General features: G+C 43.2%; 1 protein-coding gene across 14 annotated transcripts in view; it reads left to right on the top strand.

The window, feature by feature from the left end:
• The window catches only part of DUS2 (dihydrouridine synthase 2), a 1,383,726-nt gene that overhangs the window by 763,444 nt on the left and 605,369 nt on the right, over positions 1–14,913 (top strand). For 11 of the 14 annotated variants that reach the window (XM_073605117.1, XM_073605118.1, XM_073605121.1 and 8 more), the window contains one exon: positions 5,587–5,652. The exons of the other annotated variants lie outside the window; for them this stretch is intronic. In XM_073605117.1, the coding sequence (XP_073461218.1) occupies positions 5,587–5,652 (66 nt within the window). The remainder of the gene's footprint in view (positions 1–5,586; positions 5,653–14,913) is intronic. 14 annotated transcript variants of the gene reach the window in all.

The raw sequence follows: 14,913 nt of genomic DNA, 5'->3' as shown, positions 1-14,913 counted from the left end.
CTGGATATAATTGTCCAAATCATCCCCAAACAGACTTACACCATGAAAGGGGAAACCATCCAGGAGCTTTTTGCATGGCGCTTCGGCTGACCAATTTTTCAACCATAAGATTCTACGCATATGCACCAACCCAAGCGTAAGGCAAGAGGTCTGAAGTATAGAATCTCTGATTGCGTCAACTGCAAAACACAAAGCCGCTGGCAGCTCGGCTAACTCCTGGGCCTGCTGTTCAGGGAAAACCTTGAGCACCTGTTTCAAGTGATCTCTCAAGAATTGACATACCCCAATTGCCGCCACTGCAGGTTGAGTTACTGAACCTTCCAAGGAAAAAAAAAAAATTACAGGAATTCCAATTTTTTATCGGTTGGATCCCTTAAGCATTTGAGTGTTGTCAACAGGACAAGTCAAACTTTTATTAACAGAGGATATAGCAGCGTCAATTGCTGGTATACCCCACATCTTTGTAAATTTTTCCTCCATAGGATAAAGTGTTGAAAACTTTTTAGGAGGGAAAAAATGTTTATCTGGGTGATCCCACTCAGAATAAATAAGCTTTTCCAGCAATGAATGAACAGGAAAAGCATGCACAGCTTGCTTTTCTGTTTGAGGGTTCTGGGTGGTAGACGGAGACCTAATGCGTTTTCTTCCACTTTGTGAAGATGCGATTAAGGCCACTAATCTTTCCTCTAATCCACTTATGGCTGAGGAAAAAACCTCCTGAGTAATATATACAGGGGCTGAAATATATACAGTAATATATACAGGGGCGACTTGAGGCATAGCAACATTTACCTAAAGGGGAAAACCCACAAGAATTTGAAAAATTCCTTAGGAACCTCCTTTACCTTATCCGGCTAGAGGGTTTTGTGGTAAACCAAACAGACCCAATATTCACCGCTCACGGTGGTCTCCGTTAAAAAAACCTTCAGGGACTGGGGCCCCCTTTTTATTGGGGGATCCACAGCCCTGGGCCTGTAAAAAGCACCCCGCCAGGAATATGGCTGAAAAAAACAAATACTGGATCCCGGGGTCCAGCTCTCTAAAAAGAGAAGCGTTACAGGTAAGCTTTTCCAGCAATGAATGAACAGGAAAAGCATGCACAGCTTGAGGAGGCTTCAGTGAACCCAAAGAAGAAGTGGGCTTTTCAACCGACTCAGTTACAGGTAACTTAAATGTGGAGCGTACCATTTCAGTAAGAGAATGCACCAGCAATTTCTCAGCCTGTGAAGCTGATGAGGGTCCTTTCCCCACTTGATTCCTCAGAAGAGGAGTCATCAGTCTCATCCCGGTCCTCTGAGGGGGATTAGTCTCCCCTTTCCCAGTGTTCCTCTGTTTGAGGGTCCTGGGTGGTAGACGGAGACCTAATGCGTTTTCTTCCACTTTGTGAAGATGCGATTAAGGCCACTAATCTTTTCTCTAATCCACTTATGGCTGAGGAAAAAACCTCCTGAGTAATATATACAGGGGCTGAAATGCCGGAAACAGTTGCAGCCCCTGACCCGATGGCTCACTCTGGCCAGCCTCCCTAGGTCTTTCAGGGGGAGATGGTGTTGCAGAGGGGGGGGATCCTCAGAGCCTGAGGGAGATCCCTTTGAGCTCCTATTTTTCGGGGTATTTGTACCTCCCCTTCTTTCCATAGTGCAAAGCACAAATGCAGGGGTACTACCAGAAATACACCCACTGCTGAGCAAAATAGTTCAGCAACTGCCGCTGCTATCAAGGCTCAGTGTGATGCTAAGTAAATGTGCCTGAGAATGCCTGTGTCACCCACTCTCACATGCCATCCATCTGCTCTGTGTCCCTCCTTTAGCTGTGTGCACCTGCAAAAAGTGCACCTTTATAGCTAAGCATGGCCTTCATTTATGGGCATTGAACCATGCCGACGCCGCGCTGATGCTCCACCCCCCTCTCCTCCAACCACCCCTTCCGCCCCCCCCCATCTTTTTTTTAAAAAAAAGACTGATTTCCCGTGTGAGCGGGGGCTCCGATCTGACTGGATCACATGTGGAGGGGGGCCTGAGGCAGAGGAGAGAGGAGGGCAGGTGGATGGAGAGCCGCCGTAATGGCGTCGGGAGCGGTGAGGCATACCGCCGACTGTCCCATGGCCTCTAGCCTGGAAGAGAAGCTGTGGGGGGACATTCCCAAAAAGAAAAATAAAAAACCTTTCCCACATCCTACCTGGAGCTTGGGCTCGGAGGAAGCATGCAGCTTGTGACACTGAGCAAGACTGACGAGCATGGAACAGGTACGTGCTCTTGACAGCCCCGGTGGCGACTTGAGGCATAGCAACATTTACTTAAAGGGGAAAACCCACAAGAATTTGAAAAATTCCTTAGGAACCTCCTTTACCTTATCCGGCTAGAGGGTTTTGTGGTAAACCAAACAGACCCAATATTCACCGCTCACGGTGGTCTCCGTTAAAAAAACCTTCAGGGACTGGGGCCCCCTTTTTATTGGGGGATCCACAGCCCTGGGCCTGTAAAAAGCACCCCGCCAGGAATATGGCTGAAAAAAACAAATACTGGATCCCGGGGTCCAGCTTTCTAAAAAGAGAAGCGTTACAGGTAAAACCTTGTTTCTTCGGACACGAGGCTGGGTACCATTCAATTTAGTCTGGAAAAGACACTTTGAATGGATCCGGTTGCATGGCTTGCCCCAGCAAGGAATATTCCAGCGGAGCTCAGCACAGCACATCTTTACTCGTGGCCAATACCTAAGACACTGGCGAAAAAGCTGAGGTACTCCCAGTAAGGGGAGGGGTTATATAGGGAGCTAAACTTCCTGTCTAGGGTGTGCCAGTGTCCATCACCCAGAGGTGCCTATATAACCCATTCAGTAAATACTGCGGCTCTGTGTCCCGTGATGTACGAAAGAGAAAACTTTTTTTTCTGGGGAGAGATTCTCTACCAGGTGTGGGAGTATCTTGGGCCATCCATCATCGGATGTCAGTGGCCCAGGTGTACAAGACCACTATTTGGTCTTTTGTTCATCTACAGGGTTTTTACCAGATCAATGTCAATCACGTAGAAGATACTGCCTTTGGCCTCAGCATATTACAAATAGCAGAGTAGGTCCTTCTTTGGTGGCAGTTTCTATGATGGTGTCTCCCTCCCCTCAGGGGCATTGCTTTGGGATATCCCAGTCAGTAATTGGTATAGTTGCTCTGTGTCCCATGATGCACGATAAAGAAAATAGGATTTTTCCTACAGCTTACCTGTAAAATCCTTTTCTTGGAGTACATCACGGGACTCAGAGGCTCCTCCCCTCTTTTGGGAATTGCTTGCTACAAAACTGAGGTACTTCCTGTATAGGATGGGTTATATAGGGGGAGGGGGTGTCTACCTGTCTTTTGGGTGTGCCAGTGTCCATTCACCTATAGGTGGCGTATAACCCAGATAGTAATTACTATAGCTGCTCTGTGTCCCGTGATGTACTCCAAGAAAAGGATTTTACGGGTAAGCTGTTGGAAAAATCCTATTTTTTTCCAGGATCCAGTTGGGAAGTTCCCATATCACTGTTGTAGCACAGAGCAGTATGCTGTATGTAGGGCACATGGCCACAGTATCTGTTTAGTGAAGTAAATGGTTCAGCTGGACCAACTGGGTCCAGTGGAACTTTAAAAATTCACTAGAACCTGGAGAACAGCTGTAAACTTGTAACACCAGTATATTTATCTTTGCCAAAACAGATTTTAAAGTAACTCTGTCATGAGGAAAGTATGTGGGCTGCTATTACTAACCTCCTAAAGAAAATGCTACTTGCCTGGCTATAACATATAAGAAAACAGGGAGGTCACACCCTGTTTATGCCTGGGTATGACTGACTTAAGTACTTTTGAATCATGAACAAAATAAGTATGGTTTAAATAAGTGTCATATTTCCATGTCTCTATACTTGTTCTAGATCAGTGACTCAGACATCACTGATACCAAAATGCCAGCTTGATGCCAGGCATCTAGTATGTCCCAGGATTTGTACAAGCATGTTCCTTTTAAATGGGCTGCTAATTCACCCAAAAATGCTGTTTACAGTTTATAACCAATAGAGGTTTCTTCTGATGTGTTGAACGTGTGATATAAATTGTAATCGGAGTCTGTAATTAGAGCGACAATTGTAACTTCTGTACTGTTGTAATTCTGTATTGCCTTCAGCTGTTACTTGCTGGTTTTTGATCAGTTTTGACCCTTTCAACTTTGACCTTTATTTTTCAATCTAAGGCCCCTTTCACACGGGCACCATCAGTTTAGCCACGTTAAAAACGTATCAGTTCTTATCCGTTGCTTCACCCATCTTCATCCGTCATCCGTTCCGTTAATCTCCGTTTTCATCCGTCTTCCGTTCCGTTAATATCCGTTTTCATCCGTTAATGTACACGTTTACATCCGTTTTTTCATCCGTTTTTGTATCCGTTTTCATCCATTTACAGCAGTTTCTTTGCATTTAAGGAAATTACCTAGAAAGCCTTGCTCCACCCATTCTACACTGCCATGCGTGAACAATTTGCCGACTACTTTCTATCTCCATCAGGAGAAGTTTCATGGCAGTACCTATATATATATATATATATATATATATATATATATATATATATATATATATATAATGCAGTGCAAATTTTAATTTATTAATTCATTAATTTGGGTATTTCATTGTGTTTTGATAGCATAAAAAGACACAAAAGCACATGATATGTTCAAAACAGTTATTCTGCATAACCCTTTTAAAATAAAGGTTTTTTTCACTTTGTTTTTTTATTTGTTAAAGTATGAACTTTGAATTATTTCTACAAAACGGATCTTAACTGATCGGACGTTGACGGACATTGTCAGTTAACGTCAGTTAATATCCGTTTTGACGGATCTGGACGTAGCTTTGTACGTTAAAAAAAACGGATAAAAACGGAAGCGGAGGTTAACTGATGGTAACGGATGGTCATCCGTTTGCCCATAGGAATGCATTGTCGTCCGTCGACGGATGGAAGAAAAACGGATAGACGGTCCGTCCGTGTGAAAGGGGCCTAAGGCAGCCCTTATATTTATTTTTTTTATTTTTTTATTTATTTTCGTTCAGCCAGTGGATTGAATGAAAAAGAAAAAAAAAAAAAATACCCGATTTCCCCATCCACATTCCTGCTGAGTTGTTATATTCTGACAGCAGGGAGACTTCTCTGCCATCAGAATACACTAATCAGTGCTGCAGAATATAGCTGGTAATCGGTCAGGATAAACTTGACAGTCTGGTTGTACAGAAGTCAATTGGTAGATTGACTTCTGTGCAACCAGCCTGCCCATACATGGATTGAAATTTGTCTGTTCCCTACTGAGCTGGACAAATTTTGATTACTATATGGCCGGCTTTAGACTCTCTCTTATCACTTTCAAGTGTAGTACCATTTATTGTAAACAGCACTGTTGCATACAAATAAATAAATGGTAATTCTTTAGTCTATAATTGTTAGCTATTATTACATCACAATACATGATATGAGGCTTAAAATATGGTATTTCTTTGTTAAAATGTTGTGAACAGTCTACATTTAAGTGACCTATGGTGCAGTTTAGGTGATTTTTGTTATTTTTTCTACAGGTACTGAAAACATTGGTAAATGGAATTTCCAAACCAGTGACCTGTAAGATACGCATCCTCCCCACAGTAAGATCTTTGGGTTCTTTTGATTTTAATGTACAACTATTAATGATATATATGTAAAAATCATTTTTTTGCATCAAAGCACTAGGGATAATGAACAAAATGTAAGGTTCATAAATAGATTCCTAAGGGCTGTACCATGCACCACATCCCTATGAGATCACAAACAAAATTTTACAAACAGTGGGATTTTAAAGAGTGCAAGTCACAGGAACGGACCACACATAAAATCATCACATTATTTTTCAATACAAATGTTAAAAATGGTATAAAAACATATTACTGCATTAAGTGTGACATAAGTTTCAGACACTGTTTCACATCACAACACAGAGGAATAGAGGTAAATCATAAACATAATATTAAAGTCCAGATGTGAGTCCTCAATGTGTTTTGCAGGTAATGCTTCATCAGGAGAGGTGTCAGTGCTAATATCCTAACAAAAATATACACAAGTAATGTGCAAATATCGGTCCAAACAAAAGGGTCCCATTATAATTCACACCAATGTATCTTGGTTAACCATGACATATTGTTACCTACAACTGATATGTGCATAGAAATTGTCAGCATGCCAGCAAGGGAGCAGACTCCATCAAGGGGCAACCCAAGGAACCACACAACACAAATGTGCCTTCCCAGAGGGGTAATATACTGGGGAAGAAGCTCCAGCAAGAGGTACCACCGGGCTATAGATCCTAAACATTCATACATGCACATCACCCAAAGGCCTAAATTAAAAGCCCAAAAGAATAACTGGGGGAAGAAACATAAATAATAAACAATGATGCTTTAAACCCAGGATCGGAGTTCCAAGCAGGGAGAAGATAGCTGATCACAAAAGAGGTTAACAGGGCAACCTACAGGCTATCACCCAAAATAAGGCCCTGCATGTGAAAGACAAATGGATAATAGAAAATTGCTGGTGCTATATATTCAGTCCATACCATATACAATTGAACCAAGTACTAAGCCACAAAAAAATCCCCATTACCTTGGTAGGCTACTCTTAACCTGTGTTTTCGGTCAATCGGGATATGACTCCCAAACTACCCTGGAGAAACCCTCCATTTATATTGCCCTCTCTGCTCTGTTCCGTCTCCCCACATACGCTTTCACCAGCAATCAATGTCGGATCCAGCCGTAGGTGGATGTGCCAGCTGCGCACGCTCTGCTAGTGAGCCATGTGTGCTCAGTGGTGGCGGGAGGAGCAGAAAAGAAACATCCCATCCACCCACCCACACCATAGTAACATGGGTCACCACTAAATTGGAAGCCACAGCGGGGCGCGGCTTAGCGCATGGAGCTGTAGGACGCACATCGCGGCAGCTCCCGGTCCTAACGATCTCCACGGGGCCCTATCTCCTCTACCATCGCCCATCCAGCTACTAAGAACGCCCTGATGGGTAAAGGAAAGCCCAGGGACCACTCGAAGCCCGCCGGTGACCGGACACAGGGCGATTTGGGGAATTTTGTGACCCGATCCTCCGCGGCCTACCAGAGCCAGAGAGCCTCCAAGATGGCGGCGGCGCCTCCATCTCCGGCCCGATCCGCACGTGCAGACGCCGAACAGGTACTACCCAGAATCCGCTCAGTCTCCCTCACAGATCTGGAGCCCCCCCTATTTCACCCTCACAGCCCCCAAAGCCTCTCCCAGGCCTCCCTGTGCTCCAGGGACGGATGGGACATGGAGTCGCAGATGCGATCCATGCATGCTTATCTCCGCTCTTTACCCACTAAAACTGACTTTGAACATTATGTCTCCCGCATGGAAAAGTCATACAGGAAAGAGATTGATGAGCTCAAGAGGGATCTAGGGACTAGAATGGAGGATGTAGAAAATACCACTGATGGTATGTGCAATACATTACAGTCCCATGAAGAGATCCTTAATACCCATACTAACATACTACAACAGCTCATGTACCACCAGGATGACATCGAAAACCGCAGCAGACGGAACAATATTAGAATCCGTGGTATACCAGAAACCATAGATCACAATGATTTACATGGAGCAGTCACTGCCATTTTCTACCAAATCCTGCAGCAACCCAAAGATACCCCTATTGAGTTGGACAGAGTTCACAGAACCTCGGGCCCGAGAAGTTCTGATTCTTTCTTTATTCGGGACACGCTCTGCAGGGTGCACTTTTATAAAGTCAAGGAGGAGATCATGAAAGCAGCTAGCACACAGGACTCCATTCGGCTGAATGACACTCCAGTAATCCTGCTACCCGACCTGTCGCGCCAAACTCTGGCCATGCGGCGTGCACTTAAACCGATTACATCTGTTCTTCAGGAAAGAAAGATTAAATATCAATGGCGGTTCCCTTTTCAACTGCGGGTTCATCATGAAGGCAAAACGGCCCTTTTCCGCACACTAGGAGATCTGCCAAGGTTTCTAAGCACTCTGGAGCTACCCCAGATCTCCCTGCCAGACTGGCCCCTTCCGTCTGCTACTCCGGGACTTCCATTCCACACACAATGGCAGAAAGCAAGCACGAATAAGCGACCCAGAAGCTCCCCTCAGAAGTCTCCAGACGGCTGATTGGACTCTAGTCCCCACAAACACCACATCTTTACCCTGCCACCGTGACTATTGTTTTGTTTTTTTGGTTTCTTTTTTCCCTTTCTTTAAAAGAAGGAAAGAATAGGAAAACGGTGCAGGCCGTCCACCCCTGAACCACTTTTAAGTGGTAATGGTCTCCCTGGACTACCTACCTGTCTTCTACACCAACAGTGTTGCAGATCCAGCACCCCCCCTCCCCCCTTTTTTTATTTTTTTTATTTACATCATCATTTTTGCATATGCCTTTTTGTCCCCTCCCATTATCCTAGTTGGATGTCCTTTTCAGGATGATCCTTTCTTATTTTTTCCCTATTGTTGTCTACATTTTTTTTCCTTTGGGGACAAGGCTGGGGTGGTCGGGTTCTGTAATTATAGCTTGCCCCCCCCCCCATTGCAACTCGCTCTTAACTTTGAGTTAACGTACGGGAGCCCTATAGAAATGCTTCCGTGCTTTTTTGATGTGTTTAGGAGGGGGTGGGGGTATACACGTTATATGTGTTAAGTTACAACTTATATGTTCTTACCAGGTTACCTTATTATAACAAATTGATGGTTATATACTGTTTACACCAGTTATTGCTCCCCCCGTGGACCCCGGGACCGGGAGGCACTCTAGGTGCTCACCACATCCCCCCCTTAGGACTTGTAGTGCCTGTTTGTGCACTATATTAATATTAGTCTATAAGCACTTTACAGAAATGTTTCTACATTGAAATGATTGCTTAATGCTGCCACCTAGTGGCTTATTTTTTTACTTCTTTTTCTCTCTTACTTTCTCCCCTGCTTTTCCTCCCTCCTTTCCTGCTTTTTCTTTTCCCCCTACCTACCCATCTACTTCACTCCCCTTTCCTAGGGCTGGACGGACCTCGGTGCTGACACTATTAACATCTACTGCTACCTCTCCTCATTCCTGCTATGTCTTTACTTGAGCATCTAACCTTATCGTCCTATAACTGCAGAGGCTTCAATACCCCTGAAAAAAGAAGCCAGGTGTTATACCACTTTCATAAAGCTAAAACTAAAATCCTGCTTCTACAAGAGACACATTTTTGGGGTTCAGAGATTCTATCCCTTAAAAATCCTCATTTTCCCCAATGGTTTCACAGTACGAACCCTCAGGCAAAATCCAAAGGGGTGTCTATAGCTTTTCATAAATCATTTCACCCAGAAGTCTTAGATTCCCTGATAGACCCGCTAGGGCGTTATTTATTCCTCAAACTCAAATTTAATTCTTCTGTCTTTACAGTGGCTAATGTCTATGGACCAAACCAGGATCAAGGGAACTTCCTATTCAAGGTTCTAAACAAATTGCTATCATTTGGGGGTCCTTGTGTCATTTTAGGTGGCGACAGCTCGTAGACATATGGAGGATACAACATCCTCTAGAGAGAGACTACAGTTGTTACTCCGTAGCTCATAAATCCTATAGCCTATTTAATCTCCCAGTCATTACTGGACATACCACTCAAGGCCTCCATAGGAAATATTCTCTGGTCGGATCACGCACCCGTACACCTCAGTCTAGCCCATCCGCCGAAATCCCTCACCCGGTCCTCGTGGCGACTTAATGACAATTTACTGACTGACTCGGTATGTGTTGCAGCGGTTGAAAAAACGATGAGTGATTTTATTGCAGATCATCGCCAAGATGATACTAGCCCCCTCATTAAATGGGAAGCCCTGAAGTGTGTACTTAGAGGGACACTAATCCAGCATGGCTCTCGGTTAAAAAAAGCTAGAATGGCCGATATCTCACGCCTCTTACCTATGATTAAAACGCTTGAAGCTACACATAAGCGAGACTCAGACCCTGCAACATATACCGACCTATCTAATGCACGTAGAGACCTGCTCCGTTTACTCGATGCTAACTCTCTTATAGCCAGAGACCGAGGACGTAACCGACACTACACTCTAGCAAACAAATGTGGACAACACCTCGCGAGAGTTCTTCATCCTCGTCCCCCACGCCGACCTGTACCACAAATCTGTACATCTGACCAACAAAAAATTAATAACCCCAATGGCATTTCTGACGCATTTAAACAATATTACTCAAACTTATACAATCTCCACACCCCAAACGAGACGACCCATACTAACGACACACACCTATCCTCCATGCAGGACTACATCTCTGACACAGCTCTACCACATCTAAACCCTGAACAGACATCTGCCATGGACGACCCTCTTACAGTAGCGGAATTCACTACCGCTATCAAAAGCCTGAAAAATGGTAAATGCCCAGGCCCCGATGGGTTCTCCCCGAGATTTTATAAATCCTTTGCTCATCTTCTTACCCCACTGTTAGCTAGCGCATTTAACTCTATAGATGATACCCATCTCCCCTCCAGAGACCTACTAACAGCTAATATTTCAATAATACCCAAACCTGGCAAAGACCCCTCCCAATGCAGCAGCTATCGCCCCATTTCACTCCTTAACCTGGATATTAAGCTCTACGCCAAAGTCCTGGCTAACCGCCTATCTCCTATCTTACCTTCACTCATACATAAAGACCAGGTGGGATTTGTCCCAGGCCGAGAGGCTAAGGACAATACCACAAAAACCATTCATCTCATTTCCTATATCCAAAAACACAATCTAAAAGCTTGCCTGCTCTCATTTGATGCCGAGAAGGCCTTTGACCGGGTCAACTGGGATTTTTTACGCCTCTCTTTACAACAAATAGGCCTTGGCTCCACTTTTGTTTCTAGGGTCATGGCTCTATACTCATGTCCCTCGGCGTCAGTCCTGGTCAACGGTTCCTCCTCCGCTTCATTCCAGATTTCAAACAGCACACGACAGGGCTGCTCCTTGTCTCCCCTCCTTTTTGTTTTGGTGATCGAACACCTGGCCCAGGCCATTAGACAAAATGCATCCATAGTTGAAATTCAGACACCCTCATCTGAACATAAACTTTCGCTTTACGCAGATGATTTATTAGTCTACATACAACAACCTCATACTACTCTACCCTCACTAATGCAGGAATTTCGTAGATTTGGACAGTTTAGTAATTTCAAATTGAACATGTCTAAGACTGAGGCCTTAAACATATCATTACCTCGTACTACCCTTACCCAACTACAGACTAACTTTCCCTTCCAATGGGGTTCCAGGGGCATCTCTTATTTAGGGATCACGATTCCTGCCAATCTCTCCAATTTATATGCCTTAAATTATATACCCCTCCTAACCCGAATTAGGAAGGAATTAGAATCCTGGAACCCATCTACACTACCTTGGTTTGGGCGTATCAATACATTGAAAATGGACACCCTACCAAAATTACTATATTTATTTCAAACCGTTCCTATTATGGTCCCTAAACAATTTTTTACGTCTCTTCGCTCTATGTCCATACGATTCATATAGCAAAATGGCATGTCCCGTATCCGTCACAATTTACTCACATACTCCAAAATACAGGGCGGAGCGGGCCTACCTGACTATGAGCTATACCATGGAGCTGCACTGTTATCCCGGGTCCTAGAATGGTTCCCTCGCCCTTTCCCCAAAGCGTCCACCATGGTGGAACAAGACCTATCTACTTTTGATCTCAGGGCCTTGCTCTGGGGATATGGATGACATTTACTTTCACTCTCCTCTACTTCCCCACTGACGATTGCAGCTTTACATTTCTGGTACAAGAAGGGCATACAGACTCTTCTATCCTCAGACCCTTCACCACTCACTTCTCTATTTGACCACCCCGCACTCCCTCAAGATAAAGGTTCTAACACAATAGGCCCATATTCTCGCTCTACGTGGCCTATAGCGGGATCATTTGTAAACCCTACCTCTGGTGCACCCATCCTACCTAACACGCAAGGTAATTGGCTCACAGCCCTCCGTATATCCTCCTTTTGCTCCGACTTGTTCTCCTCCTCTCAAATTCACAGACCCTTAACAGAATTCGAACAACTGTGCTCTCTTACGGAAACTCCCAGGCACTTACTTTCTACCCTATACACGATACAGAATACACTGCTACATAACCGACCCCCTTCATACACCAAGAAGTGGTCCACGGAACTGGGAAAGGAACTTCATTCAGAAGATTGGCAAAAGTCATATTACTTCACGCATAAATCTTCAATATCCTGTTATGCCTAGGAAAAAAATTTTAAGCTTATTTCCCGATGGTACAGGGACCCTCAATCCCTTAACAGAATTTTCCCCTCGGTCCCATCCTCCTGTTGGAGGTGTGGTTCAGAAAACGGAAGTTACCTACATATATGGTGGGACTGCTCATCTATTCAACCACTTTGGTCCCAGGTTTTTTCCATTTACAGTAGTCATTATGATCAACCCTTACCACCCTCCCCAGAAATTGCATTACTGTCCATGCTTCCTGGTTCCATCACCTTACAGAAACGCTCCCTTTTACGCTTTTTCCTGTCGGCTGCCAGGGAGATCATACCCTTATTTTGGAAAACTTCCACCAGACCCCCACTTACTTTATGGGTTTCGACAATGAATGACATTATGCGCATGGAGGAAAGATTAGCCATGGATAACGATACTTTTGATAAATTCAAAACTTTATGGCTTATCTGGATTGAATACTCTACATCAGACGCCCTGAAAACCTTATTGATCACTCAAGGTTAGACACAAATATTCATCTTTAATACTCCTTGCATACATTGTCGTGCCGAGGTCTGCTCCACGCCCCCCCCCCCCCCCCCTTGTATCCTATCCCTCTTTTCTTCTTTCCACCCGCTTTTCTTTTCTTTCTTTTCGCCTTCCTGAACTTTAATACTACCTCATAGTCAGTGATTATAGTCTCTCCTAAACTAATTTATACGTTTTCATAGACAGTTCATTACTATATAATATTGTTGGATAATGATGGTCTCCTATCCCGCAAGACCTAATCAAACATTGTACATTGGAATAGGATATACTCAGAAATGCCTTTGTTATTGATGACTGACTACCAGTATTTCTGTATAAATATTTTTTGATATGATTAATAAAAACATATTTGACACTAAATTGTAAGCCACAGCCCACACATGTCACCTGGCAACCAGGACGGCACACTCTGGGTAAGGACAGGAAGACAGACATGCGCAATGTCCCACCAAGGATTAATATGGGGTGTTGTGCGTTTGCTTCAGGAATTGCTTGAATGATTCATTATTTTCAGTCATTTTAAACCAATGGAGAATGTCTTTAAGAACACGAGGATCAATGTGACTACGGACTGGCTATTGACAATAATTTAATATTCAATAAGACACGTTCACACATACATAGTTTGATTATGGGCAGATAAAGACAGTTCAATTTTACACAAAAAAAAACAAAATAGTCTATAACACTCGATGATATATGTATATCGTAATATATCGAATTAAACTCAATAATTCAATTCTCCCCGTAGACAAAATAAATATATAGTACTAATTATCAGATAATAGTCTGAGTTTTACGGAATTCAACGGTTACTCCCCTGCAAAAGGAATAAGAGTTAAACTATGTAAAATGGTACGCCACTATGGCCCGAAAACAGAAAATATATAAAAAGTGGAAAAACTAAAAAAATTCAGGAAAAATTGAAATGGTTACAATATCGAGGGAGAGCAATTTAGGTATAACAAGAGATATATCAATAGGCTATCAAGTTAAACAACTAATCAACAAAATGTCAATGTATTATAATTACCCTTTTAAAATGGCTGCTGGCCTACAATGGTCATTAACAGAGACTTGTAAGATGGCTACCTTTCCAAAATGGCATCTTTCTAGGTTGGAGCTGCATCTTGGTATCCCTGTGGCTCTGTATGGATGGATGTCTGGATGGATGAAGTATGATTCCTAATGGCTCCCTCAACTTGTCCTATATCCAGTTCTGAACAATAAGCTCATAAAAATTTTACTAAGCTTAGCCCAGAAGGTGGAAACTTCTTTTTCATAGGTCCATTCGGTTAACCATCAATTCGGTGTTTGTTCAAGCCTTGCCATCTTTTACCACCTGGTGTCATTCTAGGACAAGGAATGGCCATGTTCTAAAATCTTGTAAAATAATCTGGGATATATATATATATATATATATATATATATATATATATATATATATATATATATATATATATATATACACACACACACAGTATATCACAAAAGTGAGTACATCCCTCACATTTTTGTAAATATTTTATTATAACTTTTCATGTGACAACACTTAGGAAATTACACTTTGCTACAATGTAAAGTAGTGAGTGTACAGCTTATATAACAGTGTAAATTTGCTGTCCCTTCAAAATAACTCAACACACAACCATTAATGTCTAAACCGCTGGCAACAAAAGTGAGTATACCCCTAATTAAAAGTGTCCAAATTGGGCCCCGATTAGCCATTTTCCCTCCCCGTTGTCATGTGATTTGTTAGTGTTACAAGGTCTCAGGTGTGAAAGGGGAGCAGGTGTGTTAAATGTGGTGTTATTGCTCTCACTCTCTCATACTGATCACTGGAAATTCAACATGGCACCTCATGGCAAAGAACTCTCTGAGGATCTGAAAAAAACAATGGATGCTCTACATATAGATGCCCTAGGCTATAAGAAGATTGCTAAGACCCTGAAACTGAGCTGCAGCACAATGGCCAAGACCATACAGCAGTTTATCAGGACTGGTTTCACTCAGACCAGGCCTCACCATAGTCGACCAAAGAAGTT

The sequence above is a fragment of the Aquarana catesbeiana genome, linkage group LG11 (genome assembly GCF_042186555.1).
Source record: "Aquarana catesbeiana isolate 2022-GZ linkage group LG11, ASM4218655v1, whole genome shotgun sequence".
NCBI lineage: Eukaryota > Metazoa > Chordata > Amphibia > Anura > Ranidae > Aquarana > Aquarana catesbeiana.
This window is presented reverse-complemented; position numbering and strand designations above follow the sequence as displayed.